The 27,730-nt window shown below is 43.2% G+C and overlaps 1 protein-coding gene across 1 annotated transcript in view; it reads left to right on the top strand.

Annotated features, from left to right (window-relative positions):
- Window positions 1-27,730, top strand: part of ipo11 (importin 11) — an 880,228-nt gene that overhangs the window by 21,042 nt on the left and 831,456 nt on the right. Inside the window, exon 2 of the mRNA XM_085965921.1 lies at window positions 15,763-15,907. Within this exon, the coding sequence (XP_085822047.1) occupies window positions 15,770-15,907 (138 nt within the window). The 5' untranslated portion in view covers window positions 15,763-15,769. The remainder of the gene's footprint in view (window positions 1-15,762; window positions 15,908-27,730) is intronic.

The following is a 27,730-nucleotide window of genomic DNA, read 5'->3' as shown; positions in this document are numbered from 1 at the left end:
AGGCTCCCAAGGTATGGAAAATGGTCCACACTGTCCAAGGTCTCATCATGAATTTTGATAGTTGGGCAGTGTTTTGAGGCGGGGTCAGGTTGGTAAAGAACCTTTGTCTTTCGGATGTTTAATGTAAGGCCCAGTCTCGTACGATTCAGTGAAGGAGTCAACGATGGTTTGGAGTTCGGCCTCCGAGTGTGCACAAACACAAGCGTCGTCTGCATACTGTAATTCAGTAACCGAGGTTGGGACAATCTTGGTTCTGGACTGAAGGCGATGGAGATTGAACAATTTCCCGTTCGTCCTGTAGATTAGCACCACTCCGGCGGGAAGCTTGTTAGAGGTGAGATGGAAGTGTTGTAGCGAGAAAGATTAAGAGCGTTGGTGCAGTGACACAGCCTTGCTTGACCCCAGTCTTCACTTGTATTGGGCCTGTGTTGGATCCGTTAGTAAGGATCACACTTGCATGTCATTGTGGAGCAGACAGAGGATGGTAACGAATTTTTGAGGACAGACAAATTTGAGAAGGACACTCCATAATCCGTCTTGGTTGACAGAGTTGAAGTCCTTTGTGAGGTCAAAAAAGTCCATGTACAGAGGTTGCTGCTCCATACATTTTTCTTGGATTTGCTGCATCGTGAAAATCATGTCCATTGTGCCTCTTAGTGGGCGGAATTACATTGTGACTGGGAGCAGCTCTTCAGCCACTAGGAGGAGACGATTGAGGAGGATTCTTGCAATGACTTTCCCTGTGGCAGGCAACAGGGAAACTCCCCTGTAATTACCGCAATCGGACTTGTCTCCTTTCTTGAAGATGGTCATGATTATGGCCTCTCTGAAATCCCCAGGTATGCGCTCCTCCTTTCAGATAAGGGAGATAAGGTCATGGATTCACACCAAGAGTACTTCTCCGCCATGCTTTAGTACTTTGGTGAGGATTTCATCTACTTCGGAAGCCTTGTTGTTTTTCAGCTGTCGGATGGCCTTTTCAACCTCCGGCTGGGCTGGGACTGCCGAGATAGCGGTGGGTAGCATGCTGTGGGATGGAGTCAAGGACGCTCACGTCGAAGACGGAGTCTTGGTCTTGAGGGGATCTTCGAAGTGTTCCTTCCAGCGGGCTCTGACTGCCTTTCTGTCTTTGATGAGGACCTCACCATTCTTAGCTCTCAGCGGGATGGGTGCTTGGACCATAGATGGCCTTGACTGCGCTAAAGAATCCATGCACGTCATGGTTGTTGGCTAGCTGCTGGATCTCCTGCACTCTTTCCACCCACCATCTGTTCATTAGGCCACGAGTTTTTTGTTGGACCTTGGCCATCAGTTGTCTGTAAATCTGTCTTCTTTCCCTGGAGTTGTGATGATGTTTCCAATTCAAGAATGCCTTGCGTTTACGATTTATTAGCTCCTGGATCTCCTGGTCATTCTCATCAAACCAGTCTTGATGTTTTCTGGTAGAGTAACCAAAAGTCTCTTTGCAGGTGCTAATTATGGTGGACTTAAGGGCAGACCAGGCACTATGGATACTCTGCGGCTCCAGTTCATTGGGAGTCATCAGGTTAGCTGTGAGGAGTTGACTGAATAGGGCTTTATTTGCAGGGTCTTTGAGTCCTTCAATGTTGATTTTTCTGCGGCAACGTTTCTGTTGCTGCCGCCATTTTGAGGCTAGGTTGATGGAGATAACGGAACGGATTAGGTGGTGGTCAGTCCAGCAGTTGTCCGCTCCTGTCATGGCATGGGTGATGCGGACATCCTTGCGGTCCTTCACTTGGACGATGACATAGTCCAACGCCAGTGCCTGGAGCCAGGGTGTTGCCATGAGGCCTTGTACTTATCTCTCTGATGGAACAAGGTGTTGGTTATGACAAGACCATGTTCTTAGCATTTTGTCAGGAGAAGGATTCTATTGGAGTTGGTTTTCCCTACTCCTTCCCTGCCAATCACACCTCTCCAGAGGTTTGTGTCTTTTCCAACTCTGGCATTAAAATCGCCAAGGAGAATCAGCTTGTCACCCGTTGGAACTCGGGACAGGGATTGTTCAAGGCTGGAGTAGAATCCCTCTTTGGCCTCGTATGTAGCTTCCAGGGTTGACAACCGTAGCGTACTGATTCCGGGTTAGAGTGAGCCGAAGGGTCATGAGGTGTTCATTTATCCCACAAGGGGAATCTCGAAGATGCCAAACTAGCTCATTGGAGACGCCGTTCCTCTTCTGGTTTGCCTTTCCAGAAGAAGGTGTATCCGCCACCTTGTCCTTAAGCTGGCCTTCTCCTACCCACCATGTCTCGCTCAGAGCGGCAATGTCGATTTTGAAGTGTTTGTGTTCCCGGGCTACGATAGCAGTGCGACGTTCGGGTCTGTCGCTATTGGGGTTATCCATGAGGGCCATGACGTTCCGGATCCCAAACTTCATTTTAAAGACGCCTGTGCGTGAATTCTTTTAATGTGGGGTGGCCGTTGCACACCAGCTAGCATACGAACTTGACAGAGCAAGGTCTTGGTCCAATGGCAAGGAAACCCAGGACAATCGGAGACCAGGTTCTGCTGCATAGACTTAGCGCGCACACACACACACACACACACACACACACACACACACACACACACACACTCCCCGAGATGCATACACTAAAGTTATATCAAAAATACATGCGCTACAATTACATTAGATTACAATGTGGCCTATGCGGTAGATAGAGAGGAAGGGAGGGGAGAGAGTTCAGGAACTTGTTGGGGAGTGTAAAGGTCAGAAGCTTGGGGGGGGGGGTGGGGGTAAGGTGAGGAACTTGTTGGAGGGGGTGCGGAAACTTGTTCTGGGGGTGGAAGAGGGGGAGAAGGTCTTAACTCGTGAGGGTGAGCCCTTTCTGTTCTGTGAGCTCTGTCTGGAGCCTGGCAATCAGAATGAATGGCTCGAATTACACATTGCAAAGTACTTGATTACTTAGGCAGGCAGGATCTAATTACACATTCCAGACAAACTGCTGGGTCTGCCTTGTCCTCCAAGGGGACCAATCAGAAATCTGGTGTTGCAAATAGACACGACCTTATTTTTGTGCTTAAACATTGGGTTCCAGGATCTTGCTTGGGAGTGTGATCTTGGTCCGGCTAAGTACAGGAAACTTTGTGTTATCTGGAGGCTAACTGTCCGGAATGCTTGAGCCACTGGCAAAAATCAGGTGCCGTTTTTGTTAGGTTTTTTTTTCTCGTTGCTTTTTTCCTCAACAGCCAAGGTCTGCTGAAGCTGTTGCTAAGCTACAGAGACGCTTGGACTGTTTAGAAGCTGTTAAGCAACAGGGTTTGTTGACAGATACGGAGCTCAGAAGCTTCCGTATCTTTCAACATTAGCGCTGGAGTGTCCGGCAGTTTTGAGGGAACGGCAACAGCTCGGTCCCGTCGGTGCCGGATAGCGCACAGTTTCCTGTATTGCCTTTGTTCTTTATTGGGTATTGCTCGGCTTTGGTGTGAAAGTGGAGATTCAGACAGCAAACTTGCAGAACTAGTTCCCTGTGTCTATTCCAAGATGGCCATAACCCAGCAGCAGAATTATAGGCCATGTTTACAATGCTTTCGCTTCCTGGAATCTGGGCTTGCTCACACTATGGGAGGTTGACCCGCACATCTGCAGTTGGCTACGTTTCCGTGGTGTGGAAGCATCTGGATGTATCTACCTTTAATGTCTTGGAGAGAATATTTATTGAAACAAAGGATTTAGGGAATCTACAGGATTCATATCATGTCTTTCTGGTGATTCTACAACTTCCGTCAAGAAAATAGAACTTGCACTGTAACTATCTCAAGACAAGTGTGTTTATAACACACTGGTTTATTGTTTGTTCAATTCCCTTTGATTGATTATCTCAGTACCCAGCATGAAATGGACGCACACGACCTTTCCAGAAAATTTCATGGCATTCAGGCCTATTGTGAATCTTGTGTATCTGATGAGCTGTTGGTTTTTTTTTGGTTTGCGGTTTGGGTCCATCCCTAGTTGCACTGAGGACATTGAGTCAAACACTTAGTGTGGGACTGGAATCACATGTAGGCAAAACTAGTTGGGTGGCAAGTTCCATTACCTGAAGGACATTTAGTCAGCTATTTGGGTTTTTGTGATAGTCCGACAGTTTTAGTGCTAGACCACAAATGAGCAGACAACTTGTCTGGGTCTCTGTCCCTTCCTGTCACACACTGCTTATCTTTACCTAAATCGCTACACTGCTCCATTGCCTTGACCTTTCTCTTTAAATTTCTAAATTTCCCTTCACCTCACCACCCCCCTCCTTTTTAGTTTAAAGCCCTAGCTAGCCTAATCCTGACTGGTGGAGATGCAGATTGAAAGGTTCTGATAGAACGGATTCTTTTACCCTCAGTCTGGTTCAGCAATCACTGAGTCGAATACACCTGGAGAGTTTAAACGATTTATTTTCCGCGGAGTCTTACTCTGATATATCAGCACCGACTCCTGCAAGAGTCTGACGAATCCAACAGAGTAAGCAATTTCTCATACAGCGTGTTACATTTTTATCCCTGCTTTGAGAAAGCATTAACACCTCGTACATTCTGCACCAATCCTGAACTGTGCACGTATACATTTAATTGGATTTCCTGGTCTGGCAGTTCGAAATATACAAGTCACATTTTACTGAATGGGTTACAGCTAAGTAAACATCCTGGTAATGTGTTCATGATCACCTAAACATTATGGTAATGCGTTTGCAATCACCTAATGTCTGTACAGTTTCTGCCCGCCGCCCTACATTGTTCCTACCAGCAAGGGGTAACATCATGGGCGCCAGCCTCGTTAACAATTAAAGATCAGGTATCAGGTTAGCCCTTTTTACTTCTCTGCTGCTTTTACAGTTTCTGGTTTCTTTTTCTTGAAATGATATTCTCAGTTCCACTGAGAACAGTTTTGCAGTTCTCTGGGATTCTCAGTAAATTTACCTAATTTGCATTATTGCATTTTTCAGGCACATTGGATGCACTACACATTAAAAAAGTCTGCAAAGGTTACTTTGTTCTCATTCCACTTAATCTTATCTCAGCAACACATCTTCCCTTTCCATTTCCAGGATAGCCCATGGAAAATCTGCACAAGCAGGCAAGGCACCAAGCAGGCATACCAACAGCATCATAGATACAGGAGCTGGCAGGTTAATCTTAAACCATCTGAAGCATCAAAGAGAATTCCAGTTATACACATCATCCTCCTGATTGGTGCGCGAGCATCTTATTATGACCAGTCAATCTCACTGATTCTGTCCGGTGCTCTTTGATGGGCAAGGTGCTTGAGGCTCAGTTGGGCAGGTTTGTGAATGCCTGTTATTGACGTGCCTCTGGCGAGAAACCAAGAACTTTTTGGTTGATATACTCTCTTGACCATAACATAATTAAAATTTGTTATCCATTCACCATTATTTCTGGAGATGTGCATCATATGGCATGGCTGGCCATGACACACTTGTATGTGACATATGTGGAGTGTTAATCTTAGAATTATTGTCTATGACTAGTGGAATCATTCTGCTATTGTAGCACGTGTGATGCATTCTAGGAAAGCAACTCTGTGCAAACTGCATTTATTCTGTGGGTATATTTGATGCTTCACTTTCTTGAGTGCACGCTGATACCTCTGTGTACACAGTTAGTTGTATGCTTGTGTTGTGATGAATTGTGAAGGTGGAATCAGTCCATTGTGTTTGGAACATCTTTTATAACGGGATAGACTTCCTGTTTAATGTGGAGAGAGGAGGCGGTGTCTTGAGATTTCTGCCCGTAACTGCAATGTGGAACAGAAGTTGTTTAAATTCCAGAAAACCAAGGATTGATTGACATCTCCGATTAGGTGCTGACTTTTCACCTCTGGGACTCTAGTTTGAATCCAACCAGATTGATGTAATGGAAGTTTTTAAAATTCATTTATGGGATGTGGGCATTGCTGGCAAGACCAGCATTTATTGCCCATCCCTAATTGCTCTTGAGAAGGTGGTGGTGTGCTGCCTTCAACCGCTGCAGTCCGTGTGGTGAAGGGACTCCCACAGTGCTGTTAGGGAGGGAGTTCCAGGATTTTGACCCAGCGACGATGAAGGAACAGCGATATATTTCCAAGTCGGGATGGTGTGAGACTTGGAGGGGAACTTGGAGGTGGTGTTCCTACATGCCTGCTGCCCATGTCCTTTTAGGTGGTAGAGGTCACGGGTTTGGGAGGTGCTGTCAAAGAAACCTTGGCCAGTTACTGCTGTGCATCTTGTAGATGGTACAGACTGCAGACGCGGTGCATCGGTGGTGGAGGGAGTGAATGTTTAAGGTGGTGAATGGGGTTCCAATCAAGCGGGCTGTTTTGTCCTGGATGGTGTCAGGCTTCTTGAGTGTTGTTGGAGATGCACTCATCCAGGCAAGTGGATAGTCTTCCATCACACTCCTGACTTGTGCCTTGTGATGGAAAGACTTTTCAGGAGTCAGGAGGTCAGTCACTCGCCTCTCATGTCTCATGTTTTCAGACTGTAAGGCTCCTTCAAGAAATGTTTCGAGATGCTCAATTCAGTTTTTGATGGATGTAGGTCCACAGCACAAAACATAACCCAAATTTGTTACAATATTACCATTCTTACTGGGACACGTGTTTGGTGTGGAAAGTGAGAAAAATATCATACTGGTGCAGTGGTAGGGGAGTGGATTGTTTGTTTTAGGCTTTTTGGATGAAGTAAATTGTACAGACTTCAGTTTACTTATTGTGCCATACCTGACCTGGGTATGCTTCATGCTGACACTAGGTACTTGAAATGGAAAATGTTCTATTCTCCAGAATTGACATCCCTCAACTTGAGCACAAAACTCACAATTCCCCCAACCCAGAAAAGTATGGAAGAAATTGCAAATAATTGAATCTAAGCATTGTTCATTTCAAACACAAATAAACCTTTTTAAAACTTTGTTTAGTGAAATCTGCAAAGGACAGAAGGGAAATTAGCTGTTAATACAAAATCAAAAAGTTCTGTCAACAGATCCTGTATTTTGCAGTGGGTAATGACGGTGAATTTTTTGCCATCATTACCCCTCTGAAACTGACTGTAACTTCAGGATTTAGCGCGTGCACATCTAAACACGGAAATCCTGAAGTTGCGGTCAGTCATTCACAGCTCCGACACAGGCTGCGCTGTGGACCCCCCCTCCGCCCCCCAATAGCTATCAATCAGTGTAATCGGGGAAATCAGTGGAACTGGTGAAAACTTGGGCTTTTCTGCGCTAATATCGTTGTTAAATACCCCATTAAATGTTGAGCCTTGATGGAGTAGGTGTAACTGGGATTTTAACAGCGTATTGACTGCTAAACAACCGTTCTGGCCCTGAAAAACTAATTATATTTGTAGAGTCAAATTTCTACATTATAATAAAAATTACGATATTTTAAAAATGTAGAAATTTAAAAAAAAAGTTTTTATCATGATATTTCAGCTTCTACCTTATCCCCATGTGAAAGTCCCAATATTTATTTCACTCTAACATTTTTATAAAAAATGCGGATAAAACTGCTTTTCATTTCTTGGTTTGCTGTCTGAGAATTCTTCAATGTGATTGGCTGCTTAGACAGCTTGTTAACATCATTGCAGCTCTTCGCTGGGGATTCCCATTACACAGCGTTAGAATCAATAGCTCGTCGAGAAAGGCAAACTTCTCGCCACAGAGATTGAGATCTTTGTGGGCAGCTTTCGTCGAGGTCAGCGGCGCGCACCTTAGGTTTGCTGCTGACTGCAAATTACAGGCCAGCAACTCATGCAAATTGCAGGGTAGTGAATTGGTTGGATTTGCTTACTAATAGCTAAAAGGGCAGGGACAAAAATGTTACTTAACCTTGGCACCCAGATGGCCAGAAAATAGTAATTCAAGATATGAACTGCTATAATACAATACTTGTGTGAACAACACAAACTTGGTAGTATGCTTTGAAGAGAAGTAAGAGGAATGGGAGAGAGGCTAGGAGAGATGACTGAAGGCTGGGATAAACAGATGGTATTTTAAAAGAGGACACAGGTAGAGAGGCAGAGTGCGAGGTGGTGGGTGGTTAGAGAGACGAGGTGAAGGGAAGATGGATAAGCAGGAGGCCTGAGTTGGAGGATTGAAGATTGTAGGAGGGAATAGTTGGCTGGAGGAGGTTGCAAAGGTAGGGAAGAGTGCAAGGCTGCAGAAGCATTTGAAGACGGAGCAAGGATTTTAAATGGAATGTGCTGGAGAAAAGGGAGCCAATGTTGGTCAACAAGGACAAGGTAATGGGTGAGCAAGACTTGGTGTGGAACAGGATGTGGGCAGTTGTGTTTTTGGCAAGTTGGTGTTTATGGAAGTTGAGCAATGGAAGACCAATATAGAAAACACTATTGAGTCTGGAGGTGACAATTGTGGATAAGCTTTTTACTGGTGTGGGGGGGAAGGCTTCAGGTAGCAGCAGAGATGACCAATGTCATGGAGGTGGTAGTAAGCAGACTTAGTGACAGAAAGGATGTGGGGTATGAAGCTTAGTTTGGGGTCAAACATGTCATTGAGGTTGCACTCAGTTTTCTTTAGCACGGGCGAGTGGCCAAAAAGGGGGATGGCATCAGTGGCAAGGGAATGGTATTTTTGGTGGGTGCTGTAAGCAATGACTTTGTTCTTCCCACTATTCACCTGGAGGAAGTTGTGACTCATGAAGATTTGATGTTGGGCTGATAGTTAAATAGCTTGGAAGTGATTATGGGGACTTGAGAAATGGTAGAAAAGTAGAGGTGGGCATCAGTCATCATATAATGAGTTGACACTGTCTGTTAATAATGTCACCAAAGGGCAGCATGTAGCTAAGGAAGAGGAGGTGGTGGCGGCTAAGGAAAGATCCTTGGGGGACTCCCGAGGTGACAGTGCATGAAAGAGAGGAGAAACCATTGCTGAACATGTACTGGCTTCAACTGGAGTGGAACCACATAAGGGTAATACCATGGAGCTAGACGGCAGAGGAGAGATAGTGATGGAGGATGGCATGGTCAACTGTGTCAAACTCTACAGAGAGATAAAGGAAGACAAAGGGAACACTAATTACAATCGGAGGTTGTCATTTCTAACTTCGATTAGGGCCATTTTTGGTACTGAGATGGGTGGAAACCAGATGACGGATTGGAACAGGGAGTTATGGGAGAAAAGGGTGCACAGCTGAGAGGTGATGACAAGTTTGAGAACCTTAGAAAGGGGAGGGAGGTTAAAGATGAAGTGACAGAGGACAGATAGATTGTGGGTGGGTGGTGGGTTTTTTGTGTCAGGGTCTCTTAGTGGTTTTGAAGGGAAGAGGAACAATGCCAGAGGGAAGGGAACTGTTGGCTGTCATGAGGACAGAAGGGCTAGTAATTATTGGATTTTTCCTGGGGAGGGTAATTTTGGATTTTTTTTTTAAAGAAAAGTAGATATTTAATGAGTTAAAAAAAAAAAATGTACCAGCACTTATTTCAGATAAAATGATAACGTCATTATTTTTTGTATATTTATCCCCATTAGATTTCCAATTCTGCTTGCTTTACCAGCTAGGATTGGCTGGTCTTTATTTTGGACTTTCTGGACTTTGCTAGTATCATCCCCCATCATTGGCCCAGAAATTCGGGTCGGGGGCTTCCCGTGGGTGCAAGCCCCCAACCTGCACTTAGCTTGCGCGCTGGCCGTTGAGCTGTGGGCCCCCGTGGAATTCTGATCCGGGGCCTGGTCCAGCTGCCGGCGCGCAGTGCTTGCGTATCCCAGGGGTGCAGTTAGTTCGATGCGTCCCCTGGGATCATGTGGGCCATGGGCAGCCAATCGGAGCAGGGAATGCTCCATTTATAAGTCTGACAGGCAGTGCTGTCAAGACTTATAAATATTACGGCCCCAAAATAGCACTAAATCTTCAAATACATTTTTTTTTAAATCACATTTTTTAATAAACTATAAATTACATGAAATAACTATTTTAAACAATTTAAATTTTTGAAAAAAATAATTTTATTTTCTAACGGGGCTGAAAATAAACTTACCTTGCTTTAAAGTATTTAAAAATAATAAACCTGTGGGAAAAAATGTTTTAATTTTAATTAATTCACCACTTACCTTGTAAAAAGCAGGCCTTACACCTGCTTTTTACATTTCTAAATTCTGCAGGCTTACGTTCCCGGGAAAACCTGTATATAAAAAAAAAACAGACCGAAGTTCGATGCCCTCCTGCGCACATGTTCGACCTCTGAACCCCTTTGTTCAGAGGAACGGAAGTGCCGGTTTCCTGTGCATGCAGGAAACCGGCACTTCCATTGGGCCTACGGGTGAGTACCCCGTGCGTACTCACCCATGGAGACCCGAATTTCTGGGCCAACCTTGTTTGTCCATCAATTTTTTTTTCCTTGCTACTTTTCTATCTTCCCCTCCTTTCCAGAATGCATTGACTCCTTGCTGAGAGAACAATCCCATGGGTGCTGGAGGCCTGTCTGTTCCATGCATGTGCAAATCCTGACTTAAGTGTTGGCAGAATATTTGACTATGGGAGGGCATTGCAGTTAAGTAATGACCTCCCCAGACAAGGACACTTTTTGGAGGAAATTGTTGGATTAGAGACCTTCCCTTGCCCACACATACAACATTACGTGGCAAAATGTTCCTTGGAATAAATTGCTTATTGATTTGTTGAAGCTTGCTGTTTGCAGCAATCTAGCTAGAAACATTTCAAATTAAGTTTTGGCATGTTAATTGCTTCTAATATATTGAGCATCAATTAGTATATATACTTAATGGTTCTAAACATTTAGTAAGAGGCACTTCTGTTCCAACAGATTGTGGTTTGCAAAAAAAAAGCAGTAAAAGGAATATTTGTTGAGAGTCCCAATTTAGTATATTGAATTAAATAGTTGTTTGCCATGGGAACAGAATGCTTTTGAGCTTGGACTATTGCACATCTGCTTACAGTAAAACTTCAATCATTGTACAATTTTCTGTCAGAATTTTAATGCAAGAGCCTTGAGTGCACAGCGTCACCTCATTGCACAGCTCACTAGCACTTTTCTCCTCTTGCCTGACAATCTTGCAGCCCAAGCAAGATTGAATTCAATTATCTTACTTGCATTGTCTTCATTCTTGTGCCTTAGATATTACTGTATCTTCGTTTAAGGACGTTTAATTTTCTGCCAGTTTCCATTATGGGAGGAGGGTTCATAGAGTCATAGAGCTATACAGCACAGGAAGAGGCCCTTCGGCCCATCGTGTCTGCGCCGTCCATCAAGCCCTGTCCAATCTAATCCCATTTTCCAGCATTTGGTCCCTAGCCTTGTATGCAATGGCATTTCAAGTGCTCATCCAAATGCTTCTTGAATGTTGTGAGGGTTCCTGCCTCTACCACCCTTTCAGGCAGTGAGTTCCAGACTCCAACCACCCTCTGGGTGAAAAAGTTCCTCCTCAAATCCCCTCTAAACCTCCTGCCCCTTACCTTGAATCTATGCCCCCTTGTTATTGACCCCCCTACTAAGGGGAAAAGTTCCTCTTTATCTACCCTATCTATGCCCCTCATCATTTTGTACACCTCAATCAGGTCCCCCCTCAGCCTTCTTTGCTCCAAGGAAAACAACCCCAGCCTGTTTAGTCTTTCTTCATAGCTGAGGCGCTCCATCCCAGGTAACATCCTGGTGAATCTTCTCTGCACCCTCTCCAAAGCAACCACATCCTTCCTATAGTGAGGCGACCAGAACTGCACACAGTACTCCAGCTGTGGCCTTACCAGCGTTTTGTACAGCTCCATCATAACCTCCCTGCTCTTATATTCTATGCTCTTATATATAATGGTTCCTTCCATTATTGCAAATAATGGTCATTCCATTGCACTTAACTACTCAACCCATTCACTCACAACTCTTTCTTACCTTTTAATGACTTTTAAAACCAGTTGGTGTCACCTAATCACAGCTTTCTGATTGGCTTAGTGTTTCCTTTTATTTACAACTTGCTGTCCTTCACCTAGATATCTCAATGTAAAAACCTCATTCTGTGTCCTTTCATTATTAATCATTATATAGTTGCTTGCTGTGTATTTAGCAAGGACAGCAGTGACCTGGAACAATATATGGATCTTGGTTCCTTCATTAAGCATCATGCATTCAGATTTTAATGTGCAGATAATCTGAGTAAATATTAGCATTCTTAATTACATTGAATTAATGTTTTGTTCACGATAATTGCATCTGCTTAATGAGATGTAAATGGAGAGCAGCTGACCTGGACTATTTTCAATATTTATATTAAGACTAATATTTGTGATTTGTTTTTCCAATATGGAATGCGCTTTTGTTCAGTTCCTTTATGCTTTCTCTTCCAGGTTGTTTGCTCGATACAAGTAATTAGAGACAATTGTTCCATCTGAATATTTGTGTGAATTATTGTGAAACTGAGATCTGGAGAGAGGTAGGTTAATAAAGGAGCTATTGGAGTTTATTTTAGTTGCTGTTTATTGATGCTAAATATGCTGTTGTGTAGTCTGAGTGCAATGTTTGAGCCTTGGGCTCTTAACTAGGAAATTATATGAATTGGAATCTATGGCTGTGTATTGAACTGCCCTTTGCTAGTTACGGATTCAGTAATACTTAAGTCTGCTTACTTTTCAACTCCATGGCCAACTCTCAGTCATTGTATTCCACTGACTGTACATACTGTAGTGGGAGAGTTTTTAGTTGGTTCTCGAGTGGGCTGCTGACTGGAGCACCTCTGGATCTCTTTCATTCTTTATTATGGAATGTTGGCATGGAGTGGGTAGGCTGCTTAGGCTCACAGTGAAGATCAATGATCCCTTTAATTTTTTTGGGGTGCGCGACCCCTTAAAAATACCACACATGCATGGTTTCTCCTATTTAAAAGCTGGTGAGCTGGCTGCGTGGGAACTGCAGAGCGTTGCGTGGCCGCCGCAGCTTAAAGGGAACATTGGTGACGATGCCAATCTAAAGCGAGGACTATTCTCCTATTTGGACAACTTGTAGCAGAAATGAGAAGAGGTCAGGATTGAGAAAATTCTAACTTCTGAACCTCTGTGTAGTAATGCCTTTAGGAGGAGGATTTGTACAAGTAAATTATGAACTTTTGTATCAGATTTAGTTAGTTTTCTGTGTTGAATTCCTTATTATCCCAACACTTGACTGAATTGACTTTCATTCTGTGCATGTCTAGAATATGGCTATAATTAAACCCTCAAAAATAAGTTGCAGTTGGATATGGACAAATATGGATGTCACGGTTGGGATTCTGTAGCCGTTCTGTTTCTGCAAATAGGATCTAAATGAACTGCCCTAATATATTTTGGGCAGGATCTTACCTGAAAAGGAGTACTTTCTCCAGACCGCCTCATGCTGGGGTGGCCATCCACAGGCAGATGAGAAGTGATTTTAAATGCAGGATGGGCAGTTGTTCTGCTCAAATCTCGAACAATGTCCCGTTTGTTACAAATGTCTGGTCATTCGGGAAACATCTGGTACCTTGGTGGTGGTAAATTTTTTTATCCTTTGAAGGGAGGCTTTTTAAGAATTAGCGCAGACACCAGAGGTCAGTCAAGGCAGCAGAAAGTGTGTGAAGGAGAGATGGGCTCCTCACTATTGGTAGGACAGAGAGTGAATCCGTCTTTCTTTAAGTATCCCCCTCAAGTGAGCTAGTGTCTGCGTGTTCTTTTAGTTTTTAACTGTAGCGAACAGAAGATGAACTGATTGCACCAAATGACTTTTGCTAGATTCTCTGTTCTCTCTTTTGTCTATTGTAGATAAAACTGCTTACGAGCTGAACCAAATGACGCTTTGTCTAGTGTTAACTCGGTCCGCTTTCGCAGAGATTTAAGGTGTATATGTGCTTGAAACACAGATTTTGTCTGGATCACGAGAGTTTAATATTTACACTCCCGCAGACCGTCAGATATAGGGGCTTATCTGCTCTGGTTCTATAAAAAAAACAGGCAAACCATCCATTTAAAGGAGTGATTGACACCACTGAACCCTAGTAGGTAGCTGTGGCCGACCTGAATCTGTAAATGCAAAAGTAGATTGTGTAAAATAAATAAGACTGAATTCTTGTGAAAATTAATAAAAGACTCTTTTATACATTGCAAGCCTTCAGAAAACCTTCTGAAAGCTCTTTCACTCATGAAATGTGAGAAATGGTATTTGCATCATGATTTTAATCCAACTGCAATGAACAGTTTAAATAAATGTATAAGTTTAAGCTATCCATAATCTGTCTGTTTTAGCACACCTTGTTGTAAGAGGGACAAATTCCAATACCAATGTTCTATTTAACGGACTGCGTGCAGTTGATGCTTGCATTATAACATTTGGTGTTTCGAGTGCAGTGGGCTCGCGTTCATCAGTACAGCATAATGGCACAGATTTTGCTGTAAGCGGTGAAGGAACGGCTTTGCTGTTCACCTCGTGTACAGTTGCCCAGAGACATTTCATAGGCTTGTCAGCGGAGATTTCTAGTAATCGGGCGTCTGATCCAGTGCGGTGCCCTCTATAGGGGATCTATGGGTGTCTGAGCAGGAAAAGCAACTTGGAGGCTCGACAACAAATCAGGTTGAAGAATTCTCATTGAAACATGCAGACTGCAAAGCAGGGAGTAAAAGACAGGAGATATAAATTATATTTAAATCATTGTACAGGAAGTGAAATAAAGATTGATACATGCATATGAGATTAAGGGAAAGACATAGAGAAAAACAAATTTTTAATTTTTTAAAATTAAAAATCTGCAACATTCATTTTCTTCTGAGGGAATGAGACTCCACCCTTGTAAAATTAATTTTTCAGGGCCACAAGGTTGTTCAACAGTAACTCCTCTTCTTAGGCAGTCCCTCAGAACCGAGGATGACTTGCTTCCACATTAAAAATGAGTTCTCAGGTGACTGAGTCCAATGTGGGACCTGCAGTCTCTGTCACAAGTGGGGCAGACAGTGGTTGAAGGGGCGGGTGGGTGGGGTGCTTGGGTTGACGTGCGCTGCCTGCGCTTGGCTTCCGCTTGCTCCCGGCGAAGAGACTTGAGGTGTTCGGCGCCTTCTTGGATGCTTCTCCTCCACTTTGTGCGGTCTTGGGCCAGGGAATTCCCAGGTGTTGGTGGGGATGTTACACTTTTTCAAGGAGGCTTTGAGGGTAACTATCACTTATTACACTAACAGTATTTTGAGGTAACTATCACTTATTACACTTGTTAAAAACACTCAGCCGTGCCGTTATAAGTACAGCAAAATCCAGGCCAATCTCTTGATTTTTGTCAGTGATATCATTGTAAAGATGGTTACAGGAAACTTTGTGCTATCCGGAGGTGAGCTATCTGGCAATCTGGAGCCACCGGCAAAAATCAGCAGCCGTTTTTTAATTCTTTTTGTTTGTTTTTTTTGCTTTGTTTGAACAGTCGAGCTGTGCAAGGTCTGTAGCTATAGCAACAGCTTCAGCTACAGAGCTTTAGGGCCACACCCGAGTGTTTAGAAGCTGTTGCTAAGCAACAGTGTTTGTTGTCAAATACGGAGATAAGAATCTCTGTATCTCTCAACGTTAACTGGAGAGTACGGAAGTTTTGAGGCAACGGCAGCAGCTCGGTCCCGTGGGTGCCGGATAGCACAAAGTTTCCTGTATATGAATTGCCTTTTGTAACATTCATATTTTTTATGCGGTGCTATTGATCTACTGTGCTAGGCTGTTGGAAACAGTAACAGATGTTATTTTTTGCTCATTTTCCAGGGTTAACTTCTTTCACTATATATGTTGAAAGTACTTTTTCTTTTCTTGCCAGGTTCTCTATGGATATCAATAGTGCTAGCACTGTTGTCCTGCAGGCTTTGACCCAGGCTACTAGTCAAGACACGGCTGTATTGAAGCCAGCTGAAGAGCGGTTAAAACAATGGGAGACGCAGCCTGGTTTCTATTCAGCCTTGTTGGTAGGTTGTACTTTCACAGCTATTGAATGATTCGGGTTACACTTCCCAGTATAGCTCATAGTATGATCAGATGCAACGATTTGCTATACTACTGGCAGTTAAACAAGCAATTAGTCTAATTTGTAATCCTGTTTGGTGAGCGGACAACCCCTTTCTTAAATTCATAATATATATATAAAATTTAGTATTTTGAAACATCCTTGATATGTGCACATTTAGGGTCTCGTAAGCATTGGAATATGAATTTAAGTCACTGGTAACTTTACCTAGTTTAAAAAAAAAAGGCAAGCAAATACTTAGGTTACTGTTGTGAGGTTGCCTAATCTGTTTAAATTAAATTGCAGTGTAAATGGTTATGCATTGTCAGATTCATGAACATCTATTACATCCAGGAGGTGATTATATCTGGACCATATTTTTCAGAAAATTCACAAATATATATTTAATCTCTATCTTGGAACTCTCATGAGCGTGGCTGAGATATTTCCTACAAATATTTGCCAATTATATTCTTGACCTGGCTTCTGGGAAACGCCTCAGTTGCTAAGGTAGTTTGACTTTATTGCCAAGATAAATTGGAAAAACAATTGGCAGGTGAGGCAGTGAACAAACAATGGGAAATGTTCAAATAGGGGATGTTTAGGGTACCAACTTAACATGTTCCCACAATGATAGTTGCTGAGAAGCTGTTTCCCCTGGCGGGAGAGTCTAGAACTAGGGGTCATAGTCTAAGGATAAGGGGTGGGCCATTTAGGACTGAAATGAGAAATTTCTTCACTGAGAGGGTTGTGAATCTTTGGAATTCTGTACCACAGAGGGCTGTGGCTACTCAGTCGTTGAATACATTCAAGACTGAGATCGCTAGATTTTTGGGCACTAAGGGAATCAAGGGATATGGGGATAGGGCCAGAAAGTGAAGTTGAGGTCGATGATCAGCATGATCTTATTGAATGGCGGAGCAGGCTCGAGGGGCCGTATGTCCGACTCCTGCTTTAGGAGGGCAGTTAGAGTTAAACACATTGGTGTGGGACTGCATAGAAAAAGAATGGCCAGAAAGCTCAAGATGAAGATTTATCAACTGCATTCATGGACTGTATTAAGGATGTGACCTGGTTATTGACGGCCAAGAGAACTATTTAAGTGACAAAATTTAGTGTTCTCAACAACCTGTTTTGTAGCAGATTTTTTTTTTGCCCCTGCTAAATATTGAAATAGCATTTGGTGAAAATACTTATCTTCCATATAAATTCACAAATAGTCGACTCTTGCTTATGACGTACGCCTTGGGGCCAGAAAAGTACTGAAGTGCTCTAAAGAGAGCTGACGAAAGAATGCTTTTAATGTGATGCACAGTGCAAATTGTTGGCTAGATCGTTGGTAGAAAAAGCTCAGTAAACAAAAAAAGTTTATAATCTTGCATCTTCATTTCTGTAACATTCTTGTAGGGCTCTGGACAGTATTAAGTGTAGTTCTCCAATCTTAATTTAAATATATTTTTAAAAATCCTTTAAAAGTAGGTATTAAATTTTGAAAATGTTGGTGAAATGACTTTAAACAGTTCTTTGTATGCCAGAGGCATTTTATTTTTAAAGAGATACTTGGTAGAACTGCATGTTCAGCTCATCACTTTCAGATGTGATTGCCAGCCTTATTCTGCTTCTCAGCCGTCACTGATTGTTTGGCTTGTAATATGCTTTCTTTCTAGATGGAAATTACCATCACATTTATTCTCAACAGTATTGTACCAGCTTAGCTGTTTTATTAGAATAGAATCATAGAATGGTTACAACACAGAAGGAGGCCATTCGGCCCATCAAGCCCATGCCGGCTCTCTGCAAGAGCACTTTAGCTAGTCTCACTCTCCCGCCCTTTCCCCGTAGCCCTACAATTTTTTTCCCTCCAACTCCCTTTTGAAAGCCGTGATTGAGTCTGCCTCCACCACCCTCTCGGGCAGTGCATTCCAGATCCTAACCACTCGCTGCGTAAAAACATTTTTCCTCATATCACAGAACCTTTGGTTCTTCTGCCAATCACCTTAAATCTGTGTCCTCTGGTTCTCGACCCTTCCGCCAACGGGAACAGTTTCTCTCTATCTAGACCCCTCATGATTTTGAACACCTCGATCAAATCTCCTCTCAACCTTCTCTGCTCTAAGGAAAACAACCCCAGCTTCTCCAGTCTATCCATGTAACTGAAGTCCCTCATCCCTGGAATCATTCTTGTAAGTCTTTTCTGCTCCCTCTTTAAGGCCTTCACACCCTTCCTAAAGTGCGGTGCCCAGAATTGGACACAGTACTCCAGTTGAGGCCGAACCAGTGTTTTATACAGATTCATCATAATTTCCTTGCTTTTGTACTCTATGCCTCTATTTATGAAGCTCGGGAACCCATATGCTTTTTTAACTGTGTTCTCAATCTGCCCTGCCACCTTCAAAGATTTGTGCACATACACACCCAGGTCTCTCTGTTCCTGCACCCCCTTTAGAATTGTACCCCATAGATTATATTGCCTCTCCTCGTTCTATGCGTTAAATTTCATCTGTCACGTGTCTGCCCATTCCACCAGCCTGTTTATGTCCTCTTGAAGTCTATCACTATCCTCTTCACTGTTCACTATATTTCCAAGTTTTGTCATCTGCAAATTTTGAAATTGTGCCCTGTACACCCAAGCCTAAGTCATTAATATATATCAAGAAAAGCAGTGGTCCCAGTACCGACCCCTGGGGAAACCCGACTGTGTACCTTCCTCCAGTCCGAAAAATAACCGTTCACCGCTACTCTCTGTTTCCTGTCACTTAGTGAATTTTGTATCCATGCTGCCACTGTCCCTTTTATTCCATGGGCCTCAATTTTGCTGGCAAGCCTATTATGTGGCACTTTATCAAATGCCTTTTGGAAGTCCATGTACACCACGTCAACCGCCTTGCCCTCATCAACATTATTGTACATGATTATAACACAAGTACGTAGGAACAGGAGTAGGCCATTCAGCCCCTTAAGTGTTCCGCCAATCAATTAGATCATGGTTGATCTGTTCCGTAACTCTATCTACCCACCTTGGTTTTGTAATCCGTAATACCCTTGCCTAACAAAACTGAAGTCACAGTTTTGAAATTTTCAATTGACCTAACCTCAATAGCTTTTTGGGAGAGAGAGTCCCAGGTTGCCACTACCCATGGTGTGAAAATGTGCTTCCTGATATCACCCCTGCTCTAATTTTAAGGTTATGCTCCTTTGTTCTGGACTTTCGCAGCAGAAGAGATAGGGTAGATGGAGAGAAACTATCAAATCCTTTAATTATCTTAAACACTTCAATTAGTGGCAACAACTGGCATTAAAGGATCTTCAAGATTGTTTTCATCTCTTTGCCTTTATTGTAACATGATTTGGCTTCTTAACAGTAGACCTTGGTTTATTACTGTACTGAAATCTGTATAAGACATGAACATTTTAGTGCCTGAAAAATTAATAATTTCGCGACAGGAAACTGGTTAGTGCAGCTATTACATTTTAAACCAAAGCAATGAAATGAATGACTTATTTTGCAACTTTGACTCAGTAGTTTCACACTTGCCTCTGAATTAGAAGACAGTGAGTTCAAGCCCCACTGCAGGATTTTAGTATGTAATCTTGGCTGACACTTCAGTGCAGTAAAGAGGAAGTGCTGCATTGTTAGTGGTGCCATGTTTCCAATAAGACTTTAAATTAAGTCTCGTCTTCCAGTTCAGGTGGACATAAAAGATCCCATGACAAAGAACTGTAGTGTTCACCTAGTGTCCTGATCAACATTCATCCCTCAAACAACATCACAAAAACAGATTAACTGGTCATTTCATTGGTGTTTATGCGATAAAGGAACAGATCATCCATTTTATTTCCCAAAATCAATGAGAAATACAGGAAACTTTCTGGTATCCGGCACGGACGGGACCGACGTGGTGCCGGTTCAGCAACAATTCCGGATAACCGAACGCTATACTGAAAGATACGGACCTTAGAGCTCTGTATGAAGTAACAAACCCTGGCTTCAGAAGAACGCCCACAAGTTGCAAGCATCTCTGCAGCTTAGCAACAGCTGCAGCCAAACCCTTGCCTTCCTCAATTTGTTGCTGTGCAAGTAATAATAAAAGTTAGCTGAAACCGACTCCTGAATTTTGCCGGTTAACCGACATTTCCGGTTATTTAGGGGCCGGTTAATCGAAAGTTTCCTGCATATAATTTAATCCACAAAATATATTCAGTTGTTTGGAGGGATTATAAGGGATCTCACTGAGGAGTTGCATTTTCATAGTGCTTTCAATGTAGAAAAACATCCAAAGACAGTTCAGAGGTTTAAAGAAAAAGGAATGCTGAACCAAAGAAGTAAAGCTTGGGTGTGACCAAGAGTTTGACCAAAGAGGTGGGTTTTAAAGGAGGGTTGTAATGGAGGAAAGGGAATTGGAGAGGTGAAGTGGCTGAGGGAGGAAATTCCAAAGCATGGCCACTAGAAGGCTGAAGGCATTGGTGGTGCAAAAGGAGTCAGGGATACATAAGAGGCCAGAGTCAGAGGAATGGAGAGTTTAGAAACACAGAAAAATAGGAGCAGGAGTAGGCCATTCGGCCCTTTGAGCCTGCTCCGCCATTCAATATGATCATGGCTGATCCTCTATCTCAATATCATATTCCTGCTCTCTCCCCATACTCCTTGATGCCTTTTGTGTCTAGAAATCTATCTATCTCCTTCTTAAATATATTCAGTGACTTGGCCTCCACAGCCTTCTGTGGTAGAGAATTCCACCGATTCACCACTCTCTGGGTGAAGAAATTTCTCCTCATCTCAGCCCTAAATGTCCTATCCCGTATCCTGAGACTGTGACCCCTTGTTCTAGACCCCCCGGCCAGGGGAAACATCCTCCCTGCATCCAGTCTGTCTAGCCCTGTCAGAATTTTATACGTTTCAATGAGATCCCCTCTCATTCTTCTAAACTCCAGTGAATACAGGCCTAGTCGACCCAATCTTTCCTCATACGACAGTCCTGCCATCCCAGGAATCAGTCTGGTGAACCTTCGCTGCACTCCCTCTATGGCAAGTATATCCTTTCTTAGGTAAGAAGACCAAAACTGCATACAGTGCTCCAGGTGTGGTTCCACCAAGGCCCTATATAACTGTAGTAAGACATCTTTGCTCCTGTACTCAAATCCTCTTGCAATGAAGGCCAACATACCTTTTGCCTTCCTAACTGCTTGCTGCACCTGCATGTTTGCTTTCAGTGACTGGTGTACAAGGACACCCAGGTCCCTCTGTACATCAACATTTCCCAATCTATCACCATTTAAATAATACTCTGCCTTTCTGTTTCTCCTACTGAAGTGGGATAACTTCACATTTATCCACGTTATACTGCATCTGCCATGCATTTGCCCACTCATTCAACTTGTCTAAATTGCCTTGAAGCCTCTTTGCACCCTCCTCACAACTCACAATCCCACCTAGTTTTGTGTCGTCAGCAAACTTGGAAGTATTACATTTGGTTCCCTCATCCAAATCATTGATATATATTGTGAATAGCTGGGGCCCAAGCACTGATTCCTGCGTTACCCCACAAGTCACTGTCTGCCACTCGGAAAAAGACTCGTTTATTCCAACTCTTTGCTTCCTGTCTGTGAACCGCATGCGCTCCTGGGATACGTGGGCCTCTACCCACGGGGCTACCTGGAGAGGCCCATGAGCGCAAATATCCTTACCTCCCGGACCACCAGGTAAATTCGTAGATTTTTTACAGGTCGGAAGCATCCGCCCGCGGCAAGTCCCCGACCGCAAATATTGGGCCAGTGATGCTTCTGTTGATTATCATTTTGTGCTCAGTTAGTAGATCTCGGCCAGTAAAGCTACGACAGTTGACCTCTGCCCTTCATTGGGAAAGGAAAAGTCAGCCAAGCTTCCTGCTTCCGCCGAGTGAATGCTGCTGGAAAGTGCTTCATTTGATGGATGATTTGATGAGTACAGCTCAGCTGTGATTTTGCCTTCATCTACTTTCTTTCAACCCGATAAATACATTTGCATTTTTGCAGTGACTGATAATGTTGAAGCTTCTTGAAGGACTTCACAAAATAAATTACATTTGAAGTACAGTGATTTATAGGCAAGTGACCATGGTTGAGTAGCTTCTCAACCCAGACTTTCTAGGCTCACACATGAACAAATAACCACTTTGTTGCAGCACACTTACATTGCTGGCCTAGTGGAGCTATACTTGAGCGTATATTGCTATCTTCAGGGTAGGTTGGGGAAGGGAGAAATTTAGAAAAAATAAAAATACTCCGAGAATAGTTTACATAAGAAAGAAATGGCAACCAGCTAGAAAAATCTTTTTAGGAAAGAAAATACTTGCATTTATAACACATGAACATGTGTTTCCAACATCTCAAAGGACTTCACATACATTTAACTATTTTGTTGACCGTTCTGTAAGTAAATTAATCAGGCATTGTTGCCCAAATCAAGATTCCACTAAAAGCCATAATACAAATGACTAATTAATTTGTTTTTGTTTTTGTTAGTGTCAATTCAGGGAGGAATGCTGGCCAAGTTGTTGTCTGTTTTTATTTGATGCTCTGGGATATTTAAAATCCCCTGAACCACTGGAACAAGCAGATTGGTTCTCAGTTTGATGCCTTATCCAACAGAATTCTATAGAATTTACAGCATAGCAATAGGGCATTCATCCCAACTGGTCTATGCCATGTTTATGCTCCAAATGAACCTCCTTCCACCCTATCTGCATATCCTTCTATTCCTTTCTCCCTCATGTACGTATCTAGCTTTCCCTTAAATACATCTCTGCTATTTGCCTCAACTACTCCATGTGGTAGCAAGTTCCACATTCTAATCACTCTGGGTTAAAAAAAAAAAAAAAAAAAAAAAAGTTTGTCCTGAATTCTTTATTGGATTTGTTACTATCTTATATTTATGGCCCCTAGTTTTGGACACCCCCACAAGTGAAAACATCTTCTCCCTACATCTACCCTATCAAACCCCTTCATAATTTTAAGGACCTTTATTAGGTCACCCCTCAGCCTTCTCTTTTCTATAGAAAAGAGACCCAAGTGGTTCAGTCTTTCCTGATTGTGACAACATCGCCATTCTGGTATCATCCTTGTAAATCTTTTTCGCACTCTCTCTCCAGTGCGTCTATATCCTTTTTTAATATGGAGACTGGAACGGTACACAATATTCTAAGTGTAGTCTAACCAAGATTCTGTACAAGTTTAATATAACTTCCCTACTTTTCAATTCTATTCCTCTAGAAATGAACCCGAGTGCTTGGTTTCCATTTTTTATGGCCGCCTTTACTTGTGTTGCTACTTTTGAATGATTTGTGAACGTGTACCCCGAGATCCCTTTGCTCCTCTATCCCAATTAGACTTCTTTTGCAAGGAGTATTTTTTTTATTCGTTCATGGGATGTGGGCATTGGACAAGGCCAGCATTTATTGCCCTTGAGAAGGTGATGGTGAGCCGTCTTCTTGAACCGCTGTAGTCCGTGTGGTGAAGGTACTCCCACAGTGCTGTTAGGGAGGGAATTCCAGGATTTTGACCCAGCAACGATGAAGGAACGGCGATATATTTCCAAGTCAGGATGGTGTGTGACTTGGAGGGGAACTTGGAGGTGGTGGTGTTCCCATGCGCCTGCTGCCCTTGTCCTTCTAGGTGGTAGAAGTCGCGGGTTTCGGAGGTGCTGTCGAAGAAGCCTTGGCTAGTTGCTGCAGTGCATCTTGTAGATGGCTCACACTGCAGCCACGGTATGCCAGTGGTGGAAGGAGTGAGTGTTTTAAGGTGGTGGATGGGGTGCCAATCAAGCGGGCTGCTTTGTCCTGGATGGTGTCGAGCTTCTTGAGTGTTGTTGGAGCTGCACTTATCCAGGCAAGTGGAGAGTATTCCATCACACTCCTTACTTGTGCCTTGTAGATGGTGGAAAGGCTTTGGGAAGTCGGGAGGTGAGGCACTTGCCGCAGAATACCCAGCCTCTGACCTGCTCTTGTTGCCACAGTATTTATGTGGCTGGTCCAGTTAAGTTTCTGGTCAATGGTGTCCCCCAGGATGTTGATGGTGGGGGATTCGGCGATGGAGATGCCATTGAATGTCAAGGGGTGGTGGTTAGACTCTTGCTTGTTGGAGATAGTCATTGCCTGGCACTTGTGTGGCGCGAATGTTACCTGCCACTTATCATCCCAAGCCTGACTATCGTCCAGGTCTTGTTGCATGCGGGCATGGACTGCTTCATTATCTGAGGAGTTGCGAATGGCACTGAGCACTGCAGTAATCAGTGAACATCCCCATTTCTGACCTTATGTTGGAGGAAAGGTCATTGATGAAGCAGCTGATGATGGTTGGGCCTAGGACACTGCCCTGAGGAACTCCTGCAGCGATGTCCTGGGGCTGTGATGATTGACCTCCAACCACCAGGGTTGTAATGCAGTCTGGTGCCGAGTATGTGACCTCCTTACCCCTCCTACCAAAATGCACCACTTCACACTTAGCTATATTGAAATTAATTTGCCATTTACACACCCATTCTGTAAGTTTATTAATGTCTTCTGGTATTTTGTCACAATCTTCCGCAGTTTTAACAATACCCCTCAATTTGGTGTCACCTGAATATTTTGAAATTATGCTTCTGATTCCCAATTCCAAATCGTTCATGTGAATGGTGAACGGCAGTGGTCCCAGCAATGATTTCTGTGGCATACCACTTCCCACCTTACACCAGTCTGAGTAACTACCTTTACATAAGAACATAAGAAGTAGGAGCAGGAGTAGGCCATACGGCCCCTCGGGCCTGCTCCACCATTCAATAGGATCATGGCTGATCCGAACCTAGACTCACGTCCAATTCCCTGCCCGCTCCCCGTAACACCTAATTCCCTTATCAGCTAGGAAACTGTCTATCTCCGTTTTATATTTATTTAATGTCACAGCTTCCACAGCTCTGAGGTAGCAAATTCCATAGATTCACTACCCTCTGAGTGAAGAAGTTTCTCATCTCAGTTTTGAAAGGGCAGCCCCTTATTGTAAGATTATGCCCCCTAGTTCTAGTCTCACCCATCAGTGGAAACATCCTCCCCGCATCCACCCGATCAAGCCCCCTCACAATCTTATATGTTTCGATAAGATCGCCTCTCATTCTTCTGAATTCCAATGAGTAGAGGCCCAACCTACTCAACCTTTCCTCAAAAGTCAACCCCCTCATCTCCGTAATCAACCGAGTGAACCTTCTCTGAACTGCCTCGAGAGCAAGTATATCTTTTCTTAAATATGGAAACCAAAACTGCGCAGTATTCCAGGTGTGGCCTGACCAGTACCCTGTATAACTGATGTAAGAAGTCACACAACACCAGGTTATAGTCCAACAGCTTTATTTGAAATCACAAGCTTTCGGAGCGCTGCTCCTTCTTCACCTGAAGAAGGAGCAGCGCTCCGAAAGCTTGTGATTTCAAATAAAGCTGCTGGACTATAACCTGGTGTTGTGTGACTTCTTACATTTGTCCACCCCAGTCCAACTCCGGCATCTCCACACCATGGCTGTATAACTGAAGCAAGACTTCCCTGCTTTTATACTCCACCCCCCTTGCAGTAAAAGACAAGATTCCATTGGCCTTCCTGATCACCTGCTGTGTTTCATGCACCAGGACCCCCAGATCCCTTTGTACTGTAGCACTTTGCAGTTTCTCTCCATTTAGATAATAACTTGCTCTTTGATTTTTTCTGCCAAAGTGCATAACCTCACACTTTCCAACATTATATTCCATCTGCCAAATTTCTGCCCACTGACTTAGCCTGTCTATGTCCGTTTGCAGGTTTTTTATGTCCTCCTCACTCACTGCTTTCCCTCCCATCTTTGTATCATCTGCAAACTTGGATATGTTGCACTTGGTCCCCTCCTCCAAATTGTTAATATAGATTTTAAAGAGTTGGGGTCCCAGCACTGACCTCTGCGGAACACTAGTTACTGATTGCCAACCCGAGAATGAACCATTTATCCCAACTTTCTGTTAGATAGCCAATCTTCCACCCATGCCAGTATATTACCCCCAATCCTGTGATTTTTTTATCTTGTGCAGTAATCTTTTGTGTGGCATCTTGTCAAATGCCTTTTGGAAGTCCAAATACACCACATCCACTGGCTCCCCTTTATCCACCCTGTTACGTCCTCAAAGAATTCGAGCAAATTTGTCAAACATAACTTCCCCTTCATAAAACCATGCTGACTCTGTCCAATTAAATTATGCTTATCCAAATGCCCTGTTACTGCTTCCTTAATAATGGACTCCAACATTTTACCAACCACAGATGTTTGGCTAACTGGTCTATAGTTTCTAGCCTTTTGTCTACCTCCCTTTTTAAATAAGGGCGTTACATTAGCAGTTTTCCAATCTGCTGGGACCTTTCCTGAATCCAGGGAGTTTTGGAAAATTACCACCAATGCATCTGCAATCCCTACTGCTACTTCTCTCAAGACCCTAGGATGTAAGCCATCAGGTCCAGGGGATATATCCGCCTTGAGTCCCATTATCTTACCGAGTACCATCTCCTTAGTGATTTTAATCGTGTTTAGCTCCTCCCCCTTCTATAGCCCCCTGTTTGTCCAGTGTTGGGATATTTTTAGTGTCCTTTACTGTAAAGACTGATACAAAACATTTGTTCAGCGTTTTTGCCATCTCCCATGTTCCCCACTACTAATTTCCCGGTCTCGTCCTCCAAAGGACCAACATTCACTTTAGCCACCCTTTTTCTTTTTATATAACTGTAGAAACTCTTGCTATCTGTTTTTATATTTTTTGCTAGTTTACTTTCATAATCTATCTTCCCTTTCTTAATTAATCTTTTAGTTATTCTTTGCTGGCTTTTAAATGCTTCCCAATCTTCTATCCTCCCACTAGATTTGTCTACTTTATATGCCCTTGTTTTCAGTTGGATACCATCCTTTATTACTTAGCCACGGATGGCTGTCTTTTCTTTTACCCCCCTTTTTCCTCAGTGGAATATATTTTTCTTGAAAGTTGTGAAATATCTCCTTGAATGTACACCACTGCTCATGTACCGCCTTACACCTTAATCTATTTTCCCAGTCCACTTTAGTCAACTCTGCTCTCATACCTTCATAGTCTCCTTTATTTAAGCTTAGTACGCTGGTTTGAGATCCAACTCTCTCACCCTCCAACTGAATTTGGAATTCAACCATGTTATGGTCACTCATTCCAAGGGGATCCTTTACTAGGACATTTTTTATTAATCCTGTCTCATTACACAGGACCAGATCTAAGATTGCCTGCCCCCTGGTTGGTTCAGTAACATACTGCTCAAGGAACCCGTCCCTAATGCACTTTATGAACTCTTCCTCAAGGCTGCCCTGCCCAATTTGATTTGTCCAGTCAATATGAAAGTTAAAATCCCCCATGATTATAGCTGTTCCCTTATTACAAGCCCCAACTATTTCCTGATTTATACTCCGACCAATAGAGTTGCAACTGTCAGGAGGCCTATAGACTACGCCCACTAGTGACTTTTTCCCCTTATTATTCCTTCTCTCCACCCAAACTGTTTCACTATCCTGATCCTTTGACCCAATATCATTTCTGACTATTGCAGTGATTCCATCCTTGATTAACATAGCAACCCCACCTCCCCTTCCTTCCTGTCTGTCCTTCCTAATAGTCAAATACCCCTGGATGTTTAGTTCCCAGACATGGTCACCTTGCAGCCATGTTTCTGTAATGGCCACCAGATCATACCCATGTGTAGTTATTTGTACCGTCAACTCGTCTATTTTGTTATGAATGCTGTG

This window comes from Somniosus microcephalus, chromosome 2, assembly GCF_052327205.1.
Source record: "Somniosus microcephalus isolate GS21.2 chromosome 2, FLI_Smic_1.0, whole genome shotgun sequence".
In the NCBI taxonomy this organism is placed as follows: domain Eukaryota; kingdom Metazoa; phylum Chordata; class Chondrichthyes; order Squaliformes; family Somniosidae; genus Somniosus; species Somniosus microcephalus.
Note: the sequence above shows the minus strand (reverse complement) of the source record. Positions and strands in the feature narration are given on the sequence as shown.